The sequence below is a fragment of the Bos taurus genome, chromosome 16 (assembly GCF_002263795.3).
Source record: "Bos taurus isolate L1 Dominette 01449 registration number 42190680 breed Hereford chromosome 16, ARS-UCD2.0, whole genome shotgun sequence".
Lineage (NCBI taxonomy): Eukaryota > Metazoa > Chordata > Mammalia > Artiodactyla > Bovidae > Bos > Bos taurus.
In genome coordinates this window covers 53,888,684-53,913,315 of record NC_037343.1, presented here as the reverse complement: position 1 = coordinate 53,913,315, position 24,632 = coordinate 53,888,684, and the positions used below count along the sequence as shown (strand labels likewise).

Here is a 24,632-nt window from a genome sequence, read left to right as displayed (position 1 = left end):
TTACAAAAGCATCATTTTATAGGAAATTCTTTGAGTTTAATGCTGTTTTGCAGAATATATGGAGAATACATAGTCAATAGTTGGTTAGTTATAATTTTCAGCAGAGAGATGGGAATTATAATAATGATCTTGAATCTGTGCATAGTTCTCATCAGACAGCAGGGACTGGCTAGAAAGCACTTGTAGAATTTTTGTAGAAACCCAAAACAAAACCTAAAAGTTTTGATGTAGTAAATTACATGTTCAGCATAATATAATGACATAGGTGTATACATTTAATCAAAATCATAAGAAAGTGAAAGTTGCTCAGTCATGTCCGACTCTTTGTGACCGCATGAACTGTACAATCCATGAAATTCTCCAGGCCAGAATACTGGAGTGGGTAGCCTTTCCCTTCTCCAGGGGATCTTCCCAACCCAGGGATCGAACCCAGGTCTCCCACATTGCAGGTGGATTCTTTACCAGCTGAGCCACAAGAGAAGCCCTTTCACTTTCACTTTAGAGTAAGAGAGTGCATGTGATAGCCATCCCTAACATTACCAGGTAAATGATAAATAATCAGCACTTGCTATATATTTATTGCTAGCTCTTTATTAGTGAATGCTTAGAGAGGTGTTTCTTGAAAATTTTCCCTTATATTAAAAAAATTTTTTTTTTCAAGTTAAGGAGAGAGATTCTAGGGGAAGAAAAGGCCCCTGCTGCTGCTGCTGCTGCTGCTAAGTCACTTCAGTCATGTCCGACTCTGTGTGACCCCATAGACAGCAGCCTACCAGGCTCCCCCATCCCTGGGATTCTCCAGGCAAGAACACTGGAGTGGGTTGCCATTTCCTTCTCCAGTGCATGAAAGTGAAAGTGAAGTCGCTCAGTCGTATCTGACTCGTAGCGACCCCATGGACTGCAGCCCACCAGGCTCCTCCGTCCATGGGATTCTCCAGGCAGGAGTACTGGAGGGGGGTGCCATTGCCTTCTCGTACCATGATCTAAATTTGCATTCATATTACTCTCCTAGTTTATCTGCTGGTCTCTTATTAAATATTCTACTATGGTATTGTTTAACTTAGAGATATTTCAGACAAAAGTAATCAACCTCATCCCATCAGAGCTCTGTGGCTCTAAAGCCATTCGAAACAGCAGACCTTCTCGTCTTCCTCTCAGTTCTGGGGGAACTGTGTTGTCAATATGAAGTTCTCCTGTGTTGTGTTAGTTGCTCAGTCGTGTCTGACTCTTTGCTCTCTGTGGACTGTAGCCCCCCAGGCTCCAGTGTTCCTGTACTTTCCCAGGCAAGAATACTGGAGTGGGTTGCCTTTTCCTTCTCCAGGGGATCTTCCCAACCCAGGAATTGAACCCAGGTCTCCTGCATTGTGGAGAAGGCAATGGCAACCCACTCCAGTGTTCTTACCTGGAGAATCCCAGGGACGGCGGAGCCTGGTGGGCTGCCGTCTATGGGGTCGCACAGAGTCAGACAGGACTGAAGCGATTTAGCAGCAGCTCCTGCATTGTCGGCAGATTCTTCACCATCTAAGCTACCAGGGAGCCCGTCAAGTTCTACCTGGAGTAAATTCTTTAAACTCTGCCTCCTTATTTAGGTTGGTTGTCAGGACATTCTGCTCTATGAATTTGGGGACTCAGGCCCTGGGATATTTGTCTGTGGTTTTCAGGGTATCACTGAGGAAACCAGTTTATTGAAATGGGATAAATTACTGATTTATTTGTGAGCATTAAGTTCTTTATATCTCTTAATACACACTTGAGTTTGGGAAATTCCTCTCTTGATGTGCTGTTATACTGTTGCTTTTGCCTTGGCTAGAAATCATTCTAGAGGGTGAGAGGCATGAGCAGTTTTAAGCTGTAAGAGTTCATATTGTCCGATTTACCAAAGGGTTATTACCTGATAGCTCAGTTGGTAAAGAATCCGCCTGCAATGCAGGAGACTCTGGTTCGATTCCTGGGTCTGGAAGATTCTCTGGAGAAGGGAAAGGCTACCCATTTCAGTGTTCTTGGGCTTCCCTGGTGGCTCAGCTGGTGAAGAATCTGCCTGCAATTCGGGAAACCTGGGTTCGATTGCTGGGTTGGGAAGATCCCTTGGAGAAGGGAAAGACTACCGACTCTAGTATTCTGGCCTGGAGAATTCCATGGACCGCAAAGAGTTGGACACGACTGAGTGACTTTCACTTCACTCACCGAAGGGTTGCCAAATCTTTGTTGTATTCTCAAATCTGTTTTTTTCTCTTCACACACACACACACACCCCCCTAATGAAAGTGATAAACATACCAGTTTTGATTTTTCACTTTAGCTTATTTAATTTGGTGACATTGTCTTTTTAAAGGAACGTTGGTATATTTTTCAGTGTGAAACTAAATGTTCTGGATGAGTATTCCAGTGATATGTTATGTATAATTTTAGAAAAGGAAAATGAATGACTTCATTTAACAAATTCCTAGGCAGATTCAGTATTTATGAATTATGTGATTGTTCCTAATCCCCAAGAATGGATGCTAGATGTTTTTATGTTGATAGCTAGAGTTTATAAATTGTAACTTGGTGATTCCATTCTTCTGGTAGGAATTGTGAATGGTAGTTTTTGATAGTACATTAGCTGTGTTTGTTAATGAAAACTGCCTTTGAGAAGTTGGCATGCTTTGGATATTTTAATTATTTTTCTAAAAGTTTCTTGGGACTGCAAGAATCTTTTGGTCAGAGAAAGTTAAGATTTACAGTGTAAATCTGTAAATCTACTTTGCTAAAAGGTTGATCATCTCAGTGTTTGCCACAATGATATTCATTTACCATGAGAGATCTACTTTATGTAGTGATTAGTTTTAGAATTATTTTTCTTTTCTTATGTAGGTCATAAACATTCCAAGACTTCTTTTACACAATGATATTTTTAAAACTTTTTTTTCTTTTAGTCCATGTTTCCATATTTTTGATTTTTAAAATTTTGCTGCGGTCATGCCAGTTCTCTTATTTCTGTTTTACTATTTGTCCATAAATTGTGTGTTGCTTTCTGAGTCTTGAAAGTTCGTTTCTTCTGAGTCTTGATGTTGTTGTTCAGTCACTAGGTTGTGTCTGACCCTTGGACTGCAGCATGCCAGGCTTCCCTGTCCTTCACTATCTCCTGGAGTTGGCTCATATTCATGTCCATTGAATCAATGATGCCTTCCTATCATCTCATCCTTTCTCGCCCCCTTCTCTTCCTGCCTCAATCTTTCCCAGCATCACAATCTTTATGAATCAGCTCTTCCCATCAGGTGGCCAAAATACTGGAGATTCAGCTTCAATATCAGTCCTTCCAATGAACACCTAGGACTGATCTCCTTTAGGATGGACTGGTTGGATCTCCTTGCAGTCCAAGGAACTCTCGAGAGTCTTCTCCAACACCACAGCTCAAAAGCATAAATTCTTCGGCATCAGCTTTATTTATGGTCCAATTCTCGTATCCATACATGACTACTGGAAGAACCATAGCTTTGACTAGACAAAGTCAGCAAAGTAACATCTCTGCTTTTTAATATGCTGTCTAGGTTGGTCATAACTGGTTAGTTGCTGTCATGTGAAATGAGCGCAATTGTATGGTAGTTTGAACGTTTTTTGGCATTTTCTTTCTTTGCGAGGCATTTTCTTTCTTTGTGATTGGAATAAAGACTGACCTTTTCCAATCTTTATGTTACAATGTGGAATTTGTAATCTAAGAAAATAATTTTAAAATAACATTAGTTAATAATTTATTTTCCAAATAGCTCCCCAAACCTAAATTGAATCAAAAGAAAAGACCCTTATGCTGGGAAAGATTGAAGACAGGAGGAGAAGGGGATGGCAGAGAATGAGATGGTTGGATGGCGTCGCTGACTTGATGGACATGAGTTTGGGCAAGCTTCAGGAGTTGGTGATGCCAGGTGTGCTGCAGTCCCTGGGGTTGAAAGAGTTGGACAGGACTGAGTGACTGAACTGAACTGAATATCAGTAGCTTACAGGTGCGTTTCCCAGGTGGTGCTAGTGGTAAAGAACCCGCCTGCAATGTAGGAGACATAAGAGACACTGTTTCGATCCCTGGGTGGGGAACGTCCCCTGGAGGAGGGCATGACAACCCACTTCAGTATTCTTGCCTGGAGAATCCCATTGGCAGAGGAGCCTGGCAGGCTACAAAGTGGGGTCGCAGAGTCGGACACAACTGAAGTGACTTAGCGTGCACATAGTGAATGTGCAAATCAAATATTTATATTCCTAATTCTTTGCCCTTCCTCTCAGACTTAGACTAGGCTTAAAGAATCTGCTATTGCTTTTTCTTTAAAGGCTTTTCATATTGTTTTGTAGGCTTCACAAGTCTACAAAGGACAGATACGACAGTTTGATGTGTTATATGTAGTGCATTAATGTTAGTCTGTGTCTTTCTTTTGTTTGATCTGCATTATCTCAGATGATGTGATAGAAGTATGGCTGGGCCTGCAGGGATGGTCTGATCCTGGAACTGCCTGTTTGTATGGGGTTTCCTGCATATTTCTAGATTTTCTGGTCTCTGGCTACCGTGTCAGATGACAGCAGCTTAATAGTTGTTCAGATTGTCTTGATCTCCTAAGGGACCAGTATTTGAATAAAGACCCTCCTAATTATTTTATTGTTGCTGTATTCATACTGATTATATATAGTTAAATCATCTTTATGATATTACTAAATTAAATATTTGTACAGATGATTTATCCTAGAATTTGGAAGCAGTATCTTTAAAAGTTAAGTACATGTATATTATTAAAACCTTTGATCAGTAAAATCAAGATCGAACTTTTAGTTTTCTAAGAGTATGTGGTGTTAGTGAAGTATATTTGGTGATAGAAATTCACATGCTCTAAATTTGTGAATCTGTCTAATGTAGTTTATCTGAAAAACATCAGCAGGTGGAATGGAAGGAAATGCAGACATTTTAAAGAAGTTTTGGTCAGGCATAGAAATCCAAACAAGAAACTAAGAATCTATGGTCCCAAAAGTCCAGGATTTTAAGTTTTTCATTATTTACTACTGGAAATTTGGAGGCACTTAATTATTGAGCATTTTATTTAAAGTTTGATAGAATTCCTCAGTTTCATTGGTAGGTGTGGAAAGATTCCTCTCGGCCGCTCTACTGGTATGATGATACTTCCAGTTACCATGTTTGATAAAACACAGAACCTGAGATAACTGTGTTAGAAAGGTAGGTATATAAATCAGTGCTGTTAAAGTCAACACTGAATGTAAAAGTTATGTAGAACTGCCATGCACTTCCACAGGGGTTTTGCAATCCTGGAGGAATTTAGGGAAGTTATTCCAATAACAGAGTTTAGAATCTATAGTTGCTTTAAAATGTATTATCATGGTGCAGCTAGTACATGATTACTACAGTTCAGAGGTTCTCCACCAGAAGGGGATGTGGGGATGTGTGGCTCAGAGGGAGCTGCTGGCATTGATTTCGCAGTGCAGAGCTAAGTGGCCTTAATGAAAGGGACAGTCTTGCACTGGAGTGAGTACTCAGCTCCAAATGCAGTGGTCCTGTGTTGAGAGACACTGCCAAAATCTTAGTTCTTTTCTTGTAACATCTCTTGTTTTTAGTATAGTTGAATATCCTAATTTAAAATATCATTTGAGAAGTCAGTGTTAGATTGCGATGTTTTTCATTATTGTAAAATATTTTAGATATATAATCTGATAATATTGTTAGTCAAGAGAGAGAAAGAAAAAAAAAAAGAGGGTCTTGTTTTTAGCAGTTAGGATTAGAAGTGATAGAGAGGAGGGTCCAAGCATACGGCATCAAGAATAAATAGTGAACCCTTAAAGATGTTAAGGTCTCTCTAGTTTTTGGAAAGAAATGATATTGTTGCTGCTATTTAGTCGCTAAGTTGTGTCTGACTCTTTTCGACCCCATGAACTGTAGCCCACCAGGCCCCTCTGTTCATGGGATTTCCCAGGTAAGAATACTGGAGTGGGTTGCCATTTCCTTCTCCAGGGAATCTTCCTGACTCAGGGGTTGAACCTGCATCTCTTGCGTTGGCAGGCTGGTTCTTTACCATTGAGCCACCAGGGAAGCCTGAAGAAAGGATGCTGCTGCTGCTGCTAAGTCGCTTCAGTCGTGTCCGACTCTGTGCGACCCCAGAGATGGCAGCCCACCAGGCTCCTCTGTCCCTGGGATTCTCCAGGCAAGAACACTGGAGTGGGTTGCCATTTCCTTCTTCAGTGCATGAAAGTGAAAAGTGAAAGTGAAGCTGCTCAGTCATGTCCTACTCTTAGCGACCCCATGGACTGCAGCCCACCAGGCTCCTCCATCCATGGGATTTTCCAGGCAAGAGTACTGGAGTGGGTTGCCATTGCCTTCTCCGGAAGAAAGGATGAATGCCATCTAATTTGGACAGAGAAGGAATAGGCAGTATAGAAAATCAGATTATTATTAACTCATGTAACAATCTGAATTACAAGTTTTTCATTAAAAAGTTGAGATTCATTGAAATAAATGAAAGAGTAAGATGTTTTAAGTACTTTAATATTTTAGCTCTTCATTTTTAGATGTCACAGTATCTGAGTTGTTTGGTTTGTGCCTGTGAGCTGGCAACTATGAAAGGGGAGGAAAAGGGAGGGAAAATGTATTAAATAAAGAGGGAAAATAAGTGAAAAGCAGATGGAAAGAAGGAGATAGCTTCTCAGAAAATGGCTGCTGTATCCTTCCATGTCCTTAGGATGAAAACCCTGGTGTCATCTTTGACTTCCTCTTTTTTTTTCATACATGGCATCAAATCTGGCAGCAAATCCTGGGGACTCTATTTTAAAAATAGATCAGGATCTGCCGACTTGTCACATCTCTGCTGTGTGGGCCAAGGCCCCATCATCTCTTGCCTAAATGGGGACATTAGCCTCCTAAGAGGTCTGCTTGCTTCCACCCTACTCCCGTATAGTCTCCTTTTAAATCTAAGACACGCCAGGTCGCTTCTGCCACCGTAAGCCTCCCAGTGGCTTTCCATCTCTGGATGAAAAAGCTGTAGCCATTCTGGTGAATGGTGCTTACCTTGCAAAGCTTATGTTTCAATCTGTCTCTCCTGTTCCCCACCCCACTCTGTGCCATTATGTCTTGCACTTGGCCTCTCGTCTGCTGTGTACAGTCTTCCTCCTCATGATGCTTTTCCTCCCTCCCTTGTTGACTCTCAGCTCCTCACCTGCTTTCTCAGTGAGGCCTTCTCTGACCATGTGATGGATTCACTGGCCAATGTTGAGATAGAGATTATAATCCTTGTCTCCCTCTCCAGGTGCCTGTTTTCCTCTAAAGCACTTTGATTATCTGACACACTACACGTTTTGCTTGCTTATTTGTTAGAGGGCAGGGATCTGTCTGCTCACTACTCAAAAGTAGAGCCTGGCATGTAGTAGGTACAAGGTGAGGCAGGACTAAAAAAGCTGGTGAAATATGGTTCAGAAGCCATAGCAGAAACCAAAGTTACTGAGTAATTTTAGCTTCCTTGAATCTCTGTCATTAGTTGAGAAACTAACCTTGTGAAAATTAACTGAGCTGGTTTATGTGATGGTAGCCCAGAGCCTGCTTGTCTTAGAAGAAGCTTCCTAATGATAATCAATGATTCTTATGAGAAGGAAAAGACGGAGCAAAGGAGATGGTAAAACATCTTTCCAAAGATCTTTCTCATTAAAACATTTGCATTTTACTACAGGGGTTTTTTCCTTCCCCCCCAAAGCTAGTTCTTCATGGCCAGTGTTAGTAAATCCATTTATAAAAGTGTAGTGAGAGGGTAGATGAAATCCCTGCCATTTCTTTCACTCCTGGGTGCCTCAGGTGTCACCAGGGCCCTCCTGGTGGAACTGAATAGCCATAATAGAAAAGGCTTAATTTCAGTGAAGAATATGTATGCTAAGGAAGGACATGTTAAATGTATGTGAGAAAGATGCTGAATATTATAAAGTTAAAGGAATGAACTTCATGGGTTAATTACCAGTTTTCTGAAATCATATTCACTGCATATTTACTTCTGCAGAGTGTATATTGATTTGGCTAGCACAGAGCTTTCTAACAAATTGCAAGTTGTCAAATACATTACCTGTGCCAGTTATGAATAAAAACTAGTTCAGGTGACTAGGCCTTAACTTAAATATAGTGCCTTTGATTGTTAAAGGTGTTCAGGTGAGTGTGGCTAAAGACCTCAAGGAGAAAAACCTGAAATAATCCTTATTAATGAAACCGGGAGAAATATCAAAGCACTGTTCTTGATGATAGGGGGCAGGCAGTATATTTTAGGATGAAGAATGTCCCTAAGTTATAATTTCCTGGGGTATTAGCAGTTAGAACATGAAGTACAACGTAAGTCTTGTGACGTCTAGGAAAGAAACATGAATGTAGGTAAATCCGTGAAGAAATAGAATTCTATTTAATGATGTGTATACATGCATGATGAAAACAAGAATATTACAGTGGCAGTGCTACTCTCATGATTTCCATGTATTATGAATGACTCCTAAGACAGAAGGTTGCAGAAAGGACCGTCTTCAGGGATTGTTCTTTAGAAACAAGTATGTCATTTGCGTTTGCAAGAAATAATTCTGTCTTTCCATTCCTATACTATGAATAAATTGAAGAAAAATTTTAAAGGAGTAATTGTAGTTCTTTCCAAACAGCTTTTATTAAAATATTTGCATTTTACTACAAGGTTTCCAGTCTTTTTCTCAAAGAGAAATCTCCATGGAAATGTTAGTAAACTCACCCTTTCTACTTGAGGAACTTGAAAAACAAAATAATGTATAGGGGTCTAATTGTGTTTGTATTCAACACAGTATTGATATAAGTCAAAGAAGAACCTTTACATCGCTTAATAAATTACTCAGCACTGCTTTGTGTTTCTACTAACAAAGCTAATTTATTTCTTCTTAGGTGTGCTTCAGTTCCAAAGCAAAAATCTGATGTCATTCTAATGAGTCTGCTTTCAATTGTAGAGTACAGTGAAGCCCCAGTAAAGGGTAGTAAGACATCTATTTTATTGTAGATAATAAATCTGCAAAGTAAGTTCTTAGCGTAGATTGAAGTTGATCTAGCATGGAGTTGCTTTATGAATAGTCCTTTGAGCAGACTCTACAGTTCTGTATGTGGTTTTAAATCACTGTAAATTTGTAGGCAGGTACATATCACAATTGTCTGTTTTTCTTTTTAGGGCTCATGTAATCAAAGAAGTTTCTTTGTTGTGTGTATCTTTTCAGAACACAACAGGAATTGAAAATGAATCAGGTGAGTTTAAAAATAAGAATTTATACAAATACATTATCTAGATGTTAGTCCAGTTCTTAATTTTTAAAAGATAGTAACACACACCTTCATTCCTCCTAGATTTTCCTTTCTGTTGCTTAACAACATTCGTTAGTTCGTCATTTTCATAGTGTGTGTGTTCGTGGAATGGAGTGTGCATTGTCTTGCGTGAGTTGGTGTTTCTGTGGCATCTTAGGGCTTCAGTTCAGGCTTCCTTTTTCTTTGCTTTCCCTGGTGTTATTTTGTTTTTGTTTCGAAGCTTATTAAGCTTCCATTTTTAGTGCTTTTTATTTTGTAATAACTCGTTGGTTGCAAGGAGAAAATTGAAAGTTATTTTTAGAGACCAAAGCTAAATGAGAAACTTTAAGCCTTCTGTCCTTTAAAAACCAATTTAGAATAAAAACAAGAGGATGGATATTGAAACATAAGATGTGTTTCTCCCTACAGGAGGGTGTGGGGTTACCTGGAGATTAAATAATTCTGTAGCCTTAAGGGAGTTCTGATAAGTAGAACCAGTTACGTAGATTTTATATATTCTAAAGTAGGATTCTTGTTTTCTAGTCTTAATATCTTTTCACTTGCAGTTACAGGAATGTATGGATATTAGAAGCGTTCTCTCTTGACATCTTTATAAAACTTTTTTTTTTTAATATGAAGGAAAGAACTTAAATATGTGAAGTCTGTAATTTTTGGTGCTTAGCTTAAAGCTCTCAGGCTTGAAAACATTTTGTACTCTTTATCAACTGAAACTTCAGACACCTTTTTTATCCTTTACAGGTGCCTCTTGCTGGAGATCACAAGTCCAATTTCATTAGGTGACCAGGTTTAATACATTCAGGTCCTCTGTTGGGATTGAGAGATGTGAAATTTTTGGAATGGATTCTTTTGATTTCTTTTCATTACTTTCTTTATCAAAAATTTGTTGATTTTAATGCAGAGGACCATACATCATAAAAAATGAATCTGGCGAACACATGGGCACATGGTTTCTATTATTCTTAAAGCTTGCAGATTTACTGACATGCTTTTGAAGGCAGATTATTTTTGAAATGGTGAGATGGGGGAGGGAAAAAGAGAACAGAATGGATTTTTTTCATAGTCACTGTTCATCAAAGTTCTGTGCATATACATGTCATAAAGTTCATTTATTTTCCTCTTTTAAGATTGAGTCTTAATGCTGACCTTGTCTCCTCATGGAACTTGCTTTTCCACTGTCTCAGAGCTGTTGTTAGAGGAGCCTTGGTTCTGGACTGGAATGATGGTCAAAGCTTCCAAAGCGGAATCAAAATATTGACGTCACTTAGGTGGCAGCACTCTTCAGCGCCATTTATTTCAGGTGGCTAACCGTACTAAGCTAGTAATATTTTATTTAAAGCATATTTAGACCTGTGTGACACCTCACACTTTTGCTTTAATATTGCAGTTATAGCAGAAGAACTTGCATTTAAGGAAAGTCCACATGCCTTTCAAAGAGTTGGAGCAATAACCAGTTCTTTTTGGCTTTTTGACAATTTCTTGTAGAGGACTCCCTTTGATGCCAAATATCAGTGGGAAAGGGTCCTCTTATGTTTCTAATGGCTAGTGCATTTCTGATTTGGGTGTAACTTTAGTGGTCTGGTAGTGATGAAACTTTTATTTGGATTATAAAAATGTCCACTTTTTATAGTAAAATTTTCAGCATCTTTGGTTATATTTTTATTCTTTGAAGAGTATTAGTCTCATGATACTGAGACCTGATTATTATATCATGACATACAATCTGTGAGTATTTTTCAACAACTGTCCCATCTCCATGATTTTTAAAAATTATGAATTGTTTCAGGACATTTGCTGTTTTTCCCTTTTGTGTTTATTTTTATTTTCAGCTACTGAAATTGAGCAGTAAGTGCCTGAAAAGCCTCAAAATAACTACACAAAAATTTAGATATTAAGCAAGTTTTAACTTGAACAGGGTTAATTTTTAATGAAAATCTTGATGATGACTTTAGGGTTAGATATTTCTCTCTAGGGCCTGGTCAACATTGCTTTGGTGAATCTTATGGTTGGTATCTAAGTTTCTAAGACAATATCATGGAGTCTGTTATTTACACATGCCTGACAGCTGAGTGTTAGGGACTGAAGGATCCTCGGAATCAGCATACCATATTGTTTACAAGTGAGTCCTTTAGAAAAAACCACAAAGTCCAAAGCCGCCTGGCATTTTAAGCACCGACTGTTGAAGCGGTGTTTTGAACTGCTGTCTTATCAATCAGTATTCCAAGGCGTTGCAGGTGTAGCAGGCCAGGCTGTATCTCCACCCTCAGCCCTGGGATCCACAAAGCTCTAGGCCCACATGCTCTTTGCTTATTTTCTCTTTCTGTCTGTTCTCAGCACTTAACTTTTTCTTACTGTCTCTTATCTTCCTAATTTAGAACCCAGCCTTTCCAGCCACTGTCTCCCCTCACTCTCCATTTTCTTTTCTTTCTACTTTCAAATCATAGATACCTTTGCTTGCTTCACTGTCATTCCACACCCATCCCTGTTAACTTTGAGATGTCCCACAATTCTTACCTTTTCCTAAATTTTTCTAGGAGAAACCAGAACTTTATAAACGGCTGTCCCAGAGTTTAGAATGCTTTACTTTCTAGAACATCCAGGGCCACCAAGTTCCATAATATAAATATGTTCATAGTGGCTTAAAGTAGATGTGCTAAAGTTTAATGCCACTTGCTATCTAGTGAGTACTTAATCAACATGCCAGGCACTGTAGTGTGTGTTACATATATATTATCTCAACTCAAGTCTTTGCAGCCACTGTATGAAGAGTGTGGTGGTTTGGTCACTAAGTTGTGTCCAACTCTTGTCTAACTCTCTAGGAAGAGTAGGTATTATAAGTATTTTATGGATGAGGACATTAAGGCCAGAAGCCCATGATCTCTCACATAGTAAGTGACAGAGCTCTGAGTCACACCAGGCTGGTCAGATTCCACAGCCCAGGTTCTTGATTCCCATGCTATACTGCTGTACTGGTCAGGATGAGCTGTGTGATGCTGTACTTACAGACAGGCAGCTCCAAAATCTCAGCATCTTACACAGCAACTGTTGATTTCTTGTTCTTGCTAACATCCAGTGTGGATCTCAGTTCAGTTTCAGTTCAGTCGCTCAGTCGTGTCCAACTCTTTGCGACCCCATGAATCGCAGCACGCCAGGCCTCCCTGTCCATCACCAACTCCCGGAGTTCACCCAGACTCACGTCCATCGAGTCAGGGATGCCATCCAGCCATCTCATCCTCTGTCGTCCCCTTCTCCTCCTGCCCCCAATCCCTCCCAGCATCAGAGTCTTTTCCAATGACTCAACTCTTCGCATGAGGTGGCCAAAGTACTGGAGTTTCAGCTTTAGCATCATTCCTTCCAAGTAAATCCCAAGGCTGATCTCCTTTAGAATGGACTGGTTGGATCTCCTTGCAGTCCAAGGGACTCTCAAGAGTCTTCTCCAACACCACAGTTCAAAAGCATCAATTCTTCGGCGCTCAGCCTTCTTCACGGTCCAACTCTCACATCCATACATGACCACAGGAAAAACCATAGCCTTGACTAGATGAACCTTTGTTGGCAAAGTAATGTCTCTGCTTTTGAATATGCTATCTAGGTTGATCATAACTTTCCTTCCAAGGAGTAAGCGTCTTTTAATTTCATGGTTGCAGTCACCATCTGCAGTGATTTTGGAGCCCAAAAAAATAAAGTCTGACACTGTTTCCACATCTATTTCCCATGAAGTGATGGGACCAGATGCCGTGATCTTCGTTTTCTGAATGTTGAGCTTTAAGCCTGCTTAAGAACCAAGGATGACCGAGGCTTTGTGTCAGTACACATGTCTTTTACTTAATTGGCCAAAGTTACTCCTATGGCTACATCTAATTTAAAACTCAAGAGGGGAAAGCAGTGCAAACCCGTCACATGTTTAGGAGGAGAAGAGGACTATACTCTTTAGGTAGAGCCCCAGTGATTTCCCCTGCTTTATCGAGATATTATTGATGTATAACGTTGTGTGGGTTTAAGCCCTAATGGTTTAATACAGGTGTCTTGATGACTAACTTATTGAGTCACACAGTTTTTTTTAAGAACCATTATATAACTCATTGTTATGAATATATGAAACTTTCTGTCAGTATAATAGATTTATGATTTGCTATTGTTTTAGTTGCTGTCGTGTCCAACTCTTTGCGACCCCATGAACTGTAGCATGCCAGTCTTTTCTGTCCATGGGATTTTTGAGGCAAGAATACTGGAGTGGGTTACCATTTCCTTCTCCAAGGGATCTTCCCGACCCAGGGACCTAAGCTGCGGCTTCTGCCACGTCTCCTGCATTTCAGGTGGATTCTGTACTGTTGAGCCACCGGCAGCAACTTAATATATTGATCAGTCATCCACGGTATTGTCAGTAATGAGTAGCAAAGCAATTCAGCCTTCCAAACTTGTTCTAAAATTTTACATACTGAAATAAGCTTTTAGTCACTGATGCTGCAGATCCAACTCTTAGAATTGTGATAGGCTGTCAGAATAATGGAAAGATCCAGAGTGTATTACTTTAGCTATTCTGAATGTTTTCTCATCCCCTCTTTTGTCCTGCATAGACTGCATCCCATGTGTTGTGAATTCTGCCTGCAGGGAACTAGACAGGCAAGGGCTATGCTTTGTAACTTATCTTCTCTTAGAGGAAGACAGTTAAAAAGCAGGATGACAAACAAGATAATTTCAGATAGTGAAAAGTGCTGTGAAGACAGTGAAATAAGGTAGTGTTTATATAGAATATAAAGAATGGTGCGTGACAATGGGGGAAGGTTCTCTGGATTACATGGTCAGGGAAGGCTGTTCTGAAGAACTGATTAATAATAGAACAGAGACTCAAGTAATAACCAGGAACCAGATGTGTGTAGCTCTGGGGAAAGAAAGTTATTGGCAGTGTGAACAAATAGTGAGTGCATAGACGAAAGGTGAGAATGAGCTTGCTGGTTCAAGGAACAGAGAGCAGCCGGGGCTGGTGCTTGGTGAGCCTTAGGGACTTTGGATAGGATGAAGTTGATGTGAGAGGTGAGGGCCAGTTCTGTAGGGCTTCCCGGGTATTTTCAAATGGTAAAGAGTCTGCCTGCAATGCAAGAGACCTGGGTTCAATCCCTGAGACAGGAAGATCCCCTGGAGAAGGGCATGGTAAACCACTCCAGTATTCTTGCCTGGAGAATTCCATGGACAGAGAAATCCAGTGGGCTCCAGGCCATGGGGTCACAAAGAGTCAAAGATAACTGAGTGACTAACACTTTCACTTCACTTTTAAGAGCCATGAGAAGTTATCTTTTATTCTGAATGCAATGAGGGGGCCTTCTCTGGTGGCACAGTAGATGGGAATCTGCCTGCCAATGCAGGAGACATGGGTTCGATCCCTGGTTCAGGAAGCCACATGCATCAGAGCAACTAAGCCCATGTGCCCACAACTACTGAACCTGTGCTCTAGAGTCCAGGAACCATAGCTACTGAGCCCATACACCTAGAGCCCCTGCTCCACAATAAGAGAAGTTAACGACAGTGAGAAGCCCGCACGCAGCAACAAAGACCCAGTGCCAGCAGAAGTAAATACATTAAAAAATAAATGCAATGGGAAGCCACCGGACAGAGACATACTCTGATTTCCAGTTTTTTAGAATGTCACTTTTCCTGCCCTGGGGAGATGAGACTGTTAGCAGGCAAGAGTGTGCTAATATGTTTGTTCACTGCTGCTGCTGCTGCTAAGTCACTTCAGTCGTGTCCGACTCTGTGCGACCCCATAGATGGCAGCCCACCAGGCTCTCCATCCCTGGGATTCTCCAGGCAAGAACACTGGAGTGGGTTGCCATTTCCTTCTCCAATGCATGAAAGTGAAAAGTGAAAGTGAAGTCGCTCAGTCATGTCTGACTCCTAGCGACCCCATGGACTGCAGCCTACCAGGCCCCTCCGTCCATGGGATTTTCCAGGCAAGAGTACTGGAGTGGGTTGCTATTGCCTTCTCCGTTTGTTCACTATTAATACCATACTTGAGGACGGTTTCTTCAGCTGGACAGCCTAATGGACCTGTCAGCCTTCTGAAAGAGGGCACTTTTAATGTGTTTTTGGAATTGTTTGACTGCTGTTCTCTTGCAAAGATAGTGTATGTGATTTTCTTGTTCTTTGTCTTATCTGCTTATCCTTTCTGCAGTTTCACTCATTCCTTAACCAAGTACAATTTAATGCTATTTCAGGAGACTGAAGCTCGTTTTATTTTTTTCCCCCAGCATCTAGAACAGTAACCAAGAATATTGTTTGCAAGTCTAAACGAAGAAGAATTGTTCATGGAATTTGAGTGTTTTAATACTCTCTGATTCAGATGTTTTTGCTGGTGACAATTGCTGTGGTGATTAGTATTAGTCTGTTGTGCAGGAATATGTGAATATTTTTCAAGGTTTCATAGTATTGTGAATATACTATGTTGTGTACTTAATATTAAGGGATATTGAATCTGAACTCTCCTGTCACCTACTGCTGTTGCCCCGCACCCGCCCCCCCGCCCCCCGCCCCAACCTCCACCCCAGTGCTGGTTTTGGTCAAATCGATATGTAAGAAACAAGATGCTTTAATTAAATAGGTTAAAACTGATACAGTGACTTGCAATCAATCTCTGGGTGAAGTGTATAAAAGGAGTTACTGATAGAAATTTAAGTGAAATGTCAGTAAAGCTTGTTTCTTCTTATACTTTTAAAAATAAAGACATTAGTATGAGACGTCACATGCAGTCTTATGTAATAGCAGCCAGTGCCACTGCTCTGCTATGTACTAAACCCAGTGACTGTTTATCTGAGACTGTGGAGAGAAGGTGGAGCAGACTGATTCCAGGCCACATGTGGTATTGGATCAGACCTGTGGTCATTGTGAGGACCAGAGTGGACTTTACTTAGGGAGATGGGACATTTTTGGAGGTTTTTGAGCAAAATAATGCTTGACTTGGGTTAAAGAAAAACCTTGAAAAATTTTTTCTATGGCATTGACTTTTTTTCTTTATTTTCTTTTTTGTTGTTGTTTAGTCACTAAGTCACATCTAACTCTGTGATCCCATGGACTGCAGCACATCAGGCTCCTCTGTCCTCCTCTGTCTCCTGGAATTTGCTCAATTCATGTCCATTAAGTTGGTGGTGCTATCAAACCATCTCATCCTCTGCCGCCTCTGTCTCCTTTTGCCTTCAATCTTTCCCAGCATCAGGGTCTTTTCCAGTGAGTTGGCTCTTCTCATCAGGTGTCCAAAGTATTGAAGCTTCAGCTTCATCAGTAGTCCTTTCAATGAATATTTAGGGTTGATTTCCATTAGGATGGACTGGTTTGATCTCCTTGCTGTCCAAGGGACTCTCAAGAGTCTTCTCCAGCACCACAGTTTGAAACCATCAGTTCTTTGGCGCTCAGCCTTCTTTATGGTCTAACTATTACATCCATTCATGACTACTGAAAAAACCAAAATTTTGACTATATGGACCTTTATTGGCAAGGTGCTGTCTTTGCATTTTCATAGGCTAAGTTTGTCATAGCTTTCCTTCCAAGGAGCAAATTTCATTTTAGCATGATTTAAAGAGAGAGTGTAGGATTCACTTAGTTATTTTACTTTAAAATCAACTTTAAGGTGTAATTTATGTATAGTAAAATATACTCATTCAAAAGAGTGTTGACAAATGTTCACACTCATGTCACTACCCACCACTCTCAATATATAGGGCGTTTCCATCACCCCCAAAAGTTCCTTCTTGCTGCTCTGCACCCCTCGGCCTCCACCCCAGGTGACCACTATCTTGCTTTCTGTCCCTATGGTTTGGTCTTCTTCTGTTCAAGACTTTCAGGTAAATGAAATCATATAGTGTATGTTCCTTCGTGTTTATCTCTCTTTGGTCAGCATATGTTTTTTAGATTGATCCATTTGTTCTGCATGTTAATGGTTTATTTATTCCTTTTACAGGATATCTTTTATGGGAGACCATCTAACCATCTAGATAAATCTGTTTGTAATATTTCTAAAGATTTGGTGAAACTGTGGGATGGCTGCTATCTTTCATTTTCGATGTCTCTCCTGCTTTTTTTGTAATCCTAAAAATATGTATGGTGTAAAATATCAAAACCACTTTTGCGTTGTAGCATATCATTAATTTAGAATTTTATTTTTTGTAGGTAACTCTAAATACCAGTTTGATGTTAAAGACTTAAAAAAGCCTTCCAAGTAAAGTGATTCCAATCCGTTATAACTTGAACCTCAATTAGAGAACGTGTAGTTCAGGCAACTAATGCATTGAATGATGACAGCACTTAAATCTCACTTTGAATCATGTATTCTACTAGGTAAATAGCAATTTTTATAAAATCCAGGACATTGTTTTTTGGTTAGAAAATGTTAGGTTATTTCTGAAATTTGAAAAAGAAATTAGCCACTCGAACAGCATTTCCTTACATAACTGTGGAGGGAACTATGACAGAAGGCTTATCTTCTTGTTCAGATGTTAATACTTCATTAGAGAAGGTTACAGGGTGGTTCAGCTCTGCCTCACCTTTGCTGTCCTGTGACTCATATTTCTCCTTCAGTCCTGGCTTTGCCTCTCCAGCTGTCTGAACTTGGGCAAGTCACTGCCTTCCCGGTGTTTGTTCTCACCTGTTAAATAGGGATAGTAGTGGTTCCCATCCCATGTGGGCAGGAGTAAGCAAGTAGTAAATGTGAGGCACTGAGGCTTTATCACATCTTGTCATTCCCCTGCTCTGAACCCTGCAGTGCCCCGTGCTCTCCAAAGGCTGGTCTCTGAACCTTGGTGGTGAAGGTTCTGCAGCATCTGGTGGCGGCCGCCTCTGCTTTCTCCTGGCTCACTCTGACCTGACCTCTTTTGGTTCGTAAACTTGCCAAAGCCTTTGTCTCCTCAGGATGTTTCTCTGGAATGCTTAGTCCTCCCACATGGCTCATTCTCATCTTTCAAGACCAAGTCTCTGTATCATCTTCTCTGAGATGTGCCTGCCTCACCCCCAGCTACCCTAACTAAAACAGAGTTCCCTTCTTATCTCTGATTATCACAATGAGATGATTATCAGCGTTCACTGGTCCCAGTGGGAACTCCCCACCAGTCTCCTGCATTAGCCGGTGGGCAGGACCCTGCCTCCTCCCTGTTGCTTTCTTCAGTTCCTAGGGTAGCTGGTGCTGGCACGAGGGGCACCAATTGGAAATCTGTTGGAAAAGTGGGAATTGCTGCGCTATTTCAGGTTTAACGGATGGGCAGTGGGCATTGGAGGGAGGGATCAGATACAGCAGATTTTAAAGGCTCACCAGCAGTCTTTGACTGTTGACCTCCCTCCGTTCCCTGAGCCTTTTCCTGGCCTTTCTGACACCACGCCTGCCTTTGGGATGTCTTCGTCTAGGTCTCCTCTGCTCCTTTGACCCTCAAACAGTGGTGTCCTGAGGGCTGGTCCTCACCATTGTCTTGCTCTCTGCTCCCTAGTCTCATCCACTTCCTTGGACTCTGTTACCAGCTGAGTGCGTCTCCTCTTAAAGCCATCATGCCTCCGGTACCTCCTGGCACTTGACTGTCAGACACTTGTTTGTTTGACTGCTCACAGTGACCACTGTTCTGAGCTAGGCATCTTTGCTGGGCTCTGGGTGTGAGGCAAGTGAAACAGACCTGCGCTGTGTGTCTGGGACCTGTTTGCTAGAGAGACCATAAACCAGGCCAGACTGTAAGTGTGTCAGAGTATAGTGTGCAATGAAAGGCAAGAGTGGGAAGCAGGCCTGATAGGGACCCTGCTGGGTAGGACTGTGGGGAACAGACTTCCTCTGGGTAGGGAGGGGCGTAGAGTGTACACACACACACACACACTCACACACACACACACTCCCTTGGGAATCCCCAGGCCTTTTCTGAGATTGCAGCAGCTCCACCATCACACACACACACACACACACACACACACACACTTGTTTGGGAATCCCCAAACATTGCTGAGATCGTAGCAGTCCCACCATCTGGGGCTTAAAAGCAAAGGGTAAGAACTCTGTTTTCCTTGTCCATTCTTACAGGAGCCCAAATGGGACAACAAGCTGTTGCTTTTAATATACCTCAGTTTGTTCTAGTCTCTTTTACTTGTTCTTCTTTAGTGATGAGCCATGAAACCCTTCAAAAAAGCCAAACCCTTGTGCCTGTAGGGGAACAGCCCCTCCCATCGTACTTAGGAAGCTGCGGGGGGTGAGGGGGCCTGACTGTGTGGCCCCGGCCTCCTCCCTGATCCTCTTGTCACCACACACTCCAGTCCTCTGCCTCTTGGTCCTGAGCTAGGAGGTACCAGAAGGTCAGGGGTGGTCTTCCTTAGTCCAGCCATCCTCAAGATTTTTGTTTATGTCGATTATGTATTTAGATATTTCCTGTGAAATTGAAACAGGTTTTAGGGAGAAATAGATTCACAGGAAATTGTAAAAGTATTAATAGTAGAGCCTTGTGTGGTCCTTTGCACTCAGCTTCCCCTGATGGTAATGTTTTTACTCTAGTGCAGTATCAGCACCATGGAATCAACATGGCCCGGTGATATTAGTCAGACTGTAGGCCTTATTCGTGACTCAGAATATTGAAAACACAAGGTTAAACAATTGCACATTCCATTAGCCAGTGGAATGATGACATCATCATATGTCAAAGGCTCCAGAAAATTCCCCTGTACACACCTGAGAGTCAGAAAGGCAGGTGACATCTTAGTATGATTATAAAAATGGCCCTGACCGTATGGATGCCCAAAAGGGACTTTCCAGGCATCTCCGGGTTGCAGTGATGGTTTAGTAGTGAAAATGTGAACACCTGTATGGGTTTACTTTGGCTCCATGACTCTCTGATTTGGGAAAATTACTTGACTGGGCTCCTCTGAGGTACGGTGTTTGAGAGTCTTGCCCCTGAAGCTGACTGTTGAGGTTTGAATCCTAGCTTTGCCACTTACTCGCTGTGAGCACAGTCAGGTTTCAGTTTCATCTGTAAAATGTGGTTATAGCAGGACCCACAGCTGGCTGGTAGTGTAAAGATTACATGAGGTGCTGCAGAAAGAGCTTGGGATTGTGCCTGGTTAGTACCCTAGGTACTGTCAGTGTTTGCTGTGAATATGGTGAGGACTCTCTGAGGCCATGTGTGGAAAGTGTTTGGTAGTGCACAGCTTGGCCCAGAGGAAGGAGCGAAAGTCCTGGTCCCTGGGCTGCCACCATCCAGCCTGGAAGGTCACCCTTGGTCAGAGGAAGAGTATTACAGGAAAACATAGAGGACCTTTGAGAGGCTCTACAGCAAGGTCAAAACTGGAGACTCCAAATACCTGTGAGGTTTTTTGTGTTAGAAAGCAGAGCAGGAGCAGTTCCTCTGCTGGTAGTCTTGAGGAGGAGGCCTGGGTCAGCTGTGTTAACCGTTGTGTCTTCACTGCCAGCATGTGCCAGCACTCGGGAAGTGTTTATTAGTGACCGAATGATGGGCAGGAGGCTTGTGGCAATTGATTGGGGCAGAGAGGGGATACTGACTTTCTTTGACTTTGAGATAGGAATTTGTGACATAGAATTAAGGAGATCAGTTTATAATTAATAACGACGTAGCTTGCTAACTTAATCTTACTATGGTAAATCTGATACTACCATTCCAGATCAGTTCACTGATAACTTGTTTCACTAAGTAGGGAATTCAAGGGTTCTTACGCTTTCTGTTACATAACAGGTAAGTAGAGAATCCTCATAGTTTCCACTGTATTTGTCACAGTGTTCAGTGTCAGAAACCTTTGAAATGGGCCTGGGCCTTGATTCTGGGCTATTTCAAATCCTAAAAGATGATGCTGTGAAAGTGCTGCACTCAATATACCACAACATTGGAAAACTCAGCAGTGGCCACAGGACTGGAAAAGGTCAGTTTTCATTCCAATCCCAAAGAAAGGCAGTGCCAAAGAATGCTCAAACTACCACACAGTTGCACTCATCTCACACGCTAGTAAGGTGATGCTCAAGATTTTCCAAGCCAGGCTTCAGCAGTATGTGAACTGTGAACTTCCAGATGTTCAAGCTGGTTTTAGAAAAGGCAGAGGAACCAGAGATCAAATTGCCAACATCCATTGGATCATCAAAAAAGCAAGAGAGTTCCAGAAAAACATCTACTTCTGCTTTATTGACTATGCCAAAGACTTTGACTGTGTGGATCACAGCAAACTGGAGAATTCTTCGAGAGATGGGAATACCAGACCGTCTTACCTACCTCCTGAGAAATCTGTATGCAGGTGAAGAAGCAACAGTTAGAACCGGTCATGAAACAACAGACTGGTTCCAAATAAGGAAAGGAGTACAGCAAGGCTATATATTGTCATCCTGCTCATTTAACTTCTATGCAGAGCACATCATGAGAAATGCTGGACTGGATAAACCACAAACTGGAATCAGCATTTCCGGGAGAAATATCAATAACCTCAGATATGCAGATGACAGCACCCTTATGGCAGAAAGCGAAGAACTAAAGAGCCTCTTGATGAAAGTGAAAGAGGAGAATGAAAAAGTTGGCTTAAAACTCAACCTTCAGAAAACTAAGATCATGGCATCTGGTCCCATCACTTCATGGCAAATAGATGGGGAAACAGTGGCTGACTTTATTTTTCTGGGCTCCAGAATCACTGCAGATGGTGACTGCAGCCATGAAATTAAAAGATGCTTGTTCCTTGGAAGAAAAGCTGTGACCAACCTAGACAGCATATTAAAAAGCAGAGACATTACTTTGCCAACAAAGGTCTATCTAGTCACAGCTATGATTTTTCCAGTAGTGGTGTATGGATGTGAGTTGGACTGTAAAGAAAGCTGAGCGCTGAAGAACTGATGCTTTTGAACTGTGCTGTTGGAGAAGACTCCTGAGAGTCCCTTGGACTGCAAGGAAATCCAACTAGTCCATCCTAAAGGAAATCAGTACTGAATATTCATTGAAAGGACTGATGCTGAAGCTGAAACTCCAATACTTTGGTCACCTGATGCAAAAAACTGACTCATTTGAAAAGACCCTGATGCTGGGAAAGATTGAAGGTGGGAGGAGAAGGGGATGACAGAGGATGAGATGGTTGGATGGCATCATTGACTCAATGGATATGAGTTTGAGTAAACTCTGAGAGTTGGTGATGGACAGGGAGGCCTGGTGTATTGCAGTCCAGGGGGTCACAAAGAGTTGGACATGACTGAGTGACTGAACTGAATTGAACTTGATTCTGGGACAGCAGAGATGGGGTCCTGGGAGGCTGTTGGCCCCTCTGGAAGGAGGAGTGTGCAACCTGGCCTCTGCCCCTCTCATTCTGTGTGATTCATGCCTCTCCAGTGGCATTACCCTGCGTCCCTCTCCTGCCACAGCTATGGCCGTTCCGCTGTCCCCTGCCCAGCTCTGGACTCGTCAGTCTCTGCCTGTCTGATCCCTGAACTCACCACACTTATTCCTGTCTCAGAAAGGTCCTCTCCTGGCCTGTTTTTCCTGCATGCTGTCACCCAATTTCCTTCTTGCTTCTCGAGAGGTCTCCCATGAGCACTCTGTCTGAAATACCCCCTTTCCTTTCTCCCTTCACTGTGTCATCTTCTCATTCTTGATTTCTCTTCAGAGCATCAGTAGCTACCAAGCACTGTATATCTTTGTTTAATTTTGTCCATCTTCTTCACTAGAGTGACATAGTATTGAGGTATGTGTGATGCTTAAAGCATTATTTGGCCCACAGAACGGACTCAGAAATCTTGTAATAAATCGAGACACTCCAGTGTCTTTTAGACAAAATCAACCTGAGACATAGTCCCAGGCCTGTTATTCTTTAGTGTACGAACCAAGGTTACCCTGTTTTGAGTATAGTGTTACATGTAATATATTTTATATATATTTATATATATATATATAACCCCAGTTTCCCAATTATGGAAATGTTGGGAAGTGAAATTTTCTTTAAAATATGCTTTTATTCCAAAAGTTTACTTGTCAAATGATTGCTTGAAATTGAGAGCATGCCACGTTTTCTAAAAAAGAATCCTTATGTTGACCCAGAAATACCTATCTCAAATTCAGGCATGCATAGAGAAAATGCTTTCAGATAGATGACTTAGCTGTGCTTTCCTAGCCTTCTTTTTTCTAAAAAGTTCAAGTTAGCTTGCAAGAATCACTTATTCATTCAAGTATATAAGTGACAAGTGTTTCAGGTCTGCTGCTGAGTATTGGGAATGGAGCATGGAGTAAGGTGGATGCCATCTGTCTTCCCTGCAGTCTGATGGGGGAGGTACAGTAAACATAATTATACAAGCAATTATTTAAAATTGTGATAAGAGCTATGAAGGAAAAATAAGGAAGGAGAGAGGATGGTTCTGTTTAGGCAAGCCATCCTACCTCCTCCTACTTCCAACTTCGTAGAAAATGTTCCCTGCAGTTTCCAGCAGTAAGCACCACAGTGGAGGTTCTGACAGCCGGAGAGGTGAGAGGAAGGTCCTGGAGCTGGCCAGTGTCTGGAAGGAGGTCCTCGGGTTCTCGTTGAGCCCTGTTGTAGTGTGAAGGATACTAAAACAGGAAAAAAGCTTTCCTCTTCTAACTAAAGGAGCCCAAATTAAAAATCATGGATTTGCTGAAGGCAAGTAAGTATGTATATGGGAATTTTTCTTGTTTCTTTTTCCTGTGGTTCTTCTGCTGACGCCCTTTATATTCCCAGGTGTCTCAGAAATTTTAATACAGATGGCCTCCAACTTAGACTCAAGTTACAAATTTGCTGTGGGGATGACCATTCCTCCCTTAGGTTACCATCTCCTGTTGACATTTCTATGGAAATTTGGAGATTTTAGGGCAGAAGTTGTCAGATTGTATTTCAGCAGAATCTTCTCCTTTTGAACTCGTTGCTTTACTGAGGTATAATTGACAAAATTGTAAGATATTTAAACTGTGTGTACATTGTGGTGGTTCAGTATACCTACACATTGTGAAAGGATTCCTACTGTCCAGTTAATTAACACACCCATCAGCTTGCATATTTCTCTTTTTCTTTCTTTTTGGGAGGAGGAGGCATTTAAGTTCTACTCTCTTAGCAATTTCAGTTCTGTACTACAGTGCTATCAACCAGAGTCACCATGTTTTACATTAGCACCTCAAAGCCGATCTAGCAGAATTTTAACTGTAAACACCACAGTGGTTATAGGCTTGGGCTCTGGGGATAGACAGAGACTCAATTCCTATCCTTGGGCAGCTTGGACCACTTCCTAAGCCTCAATTTCCTCTTGTGTGTGTGTGTGGTAGTGGGGCAAGGAGCTGGGAGGAGGCACTAACAGGGCCTTCCTGTTGGGCTGTCTGGAGTAAACTCGGTCTTGCACACAAGA

At 41.6% G+C, this 24,632-nt stretch overlaps 1 protein-coding gene across 3 annotated transcripts in view; it reads left to right on the top strand.

The window, feature by feature from the left end:
• The window catches only part of PRDM2 (PR/SET domain 2), a 133,017-nt gene that overhangs the window by 8,602 nt on the left and 99,783 nt on the right, over nucleotides 1-24,632 (top strand). For all 3 annotated transcript variants that reach the window (XM_015475205.3, XM_015475202.3, XM_015475203.3), the window contains exon 2: nucleotides 9,171-9,244. In XM_015475205.3, coding sequence (XP_015330691.2) covers nucleotides 9,236-9,244 — 9 coding nt within the window. In that variant the 5' untranslated portion in view covers nucleotides 9,171-9,235. The remainder of the gene's footprint in view (nucleotides 1-9,170; nucleotides 9,245-24,632) is intronic.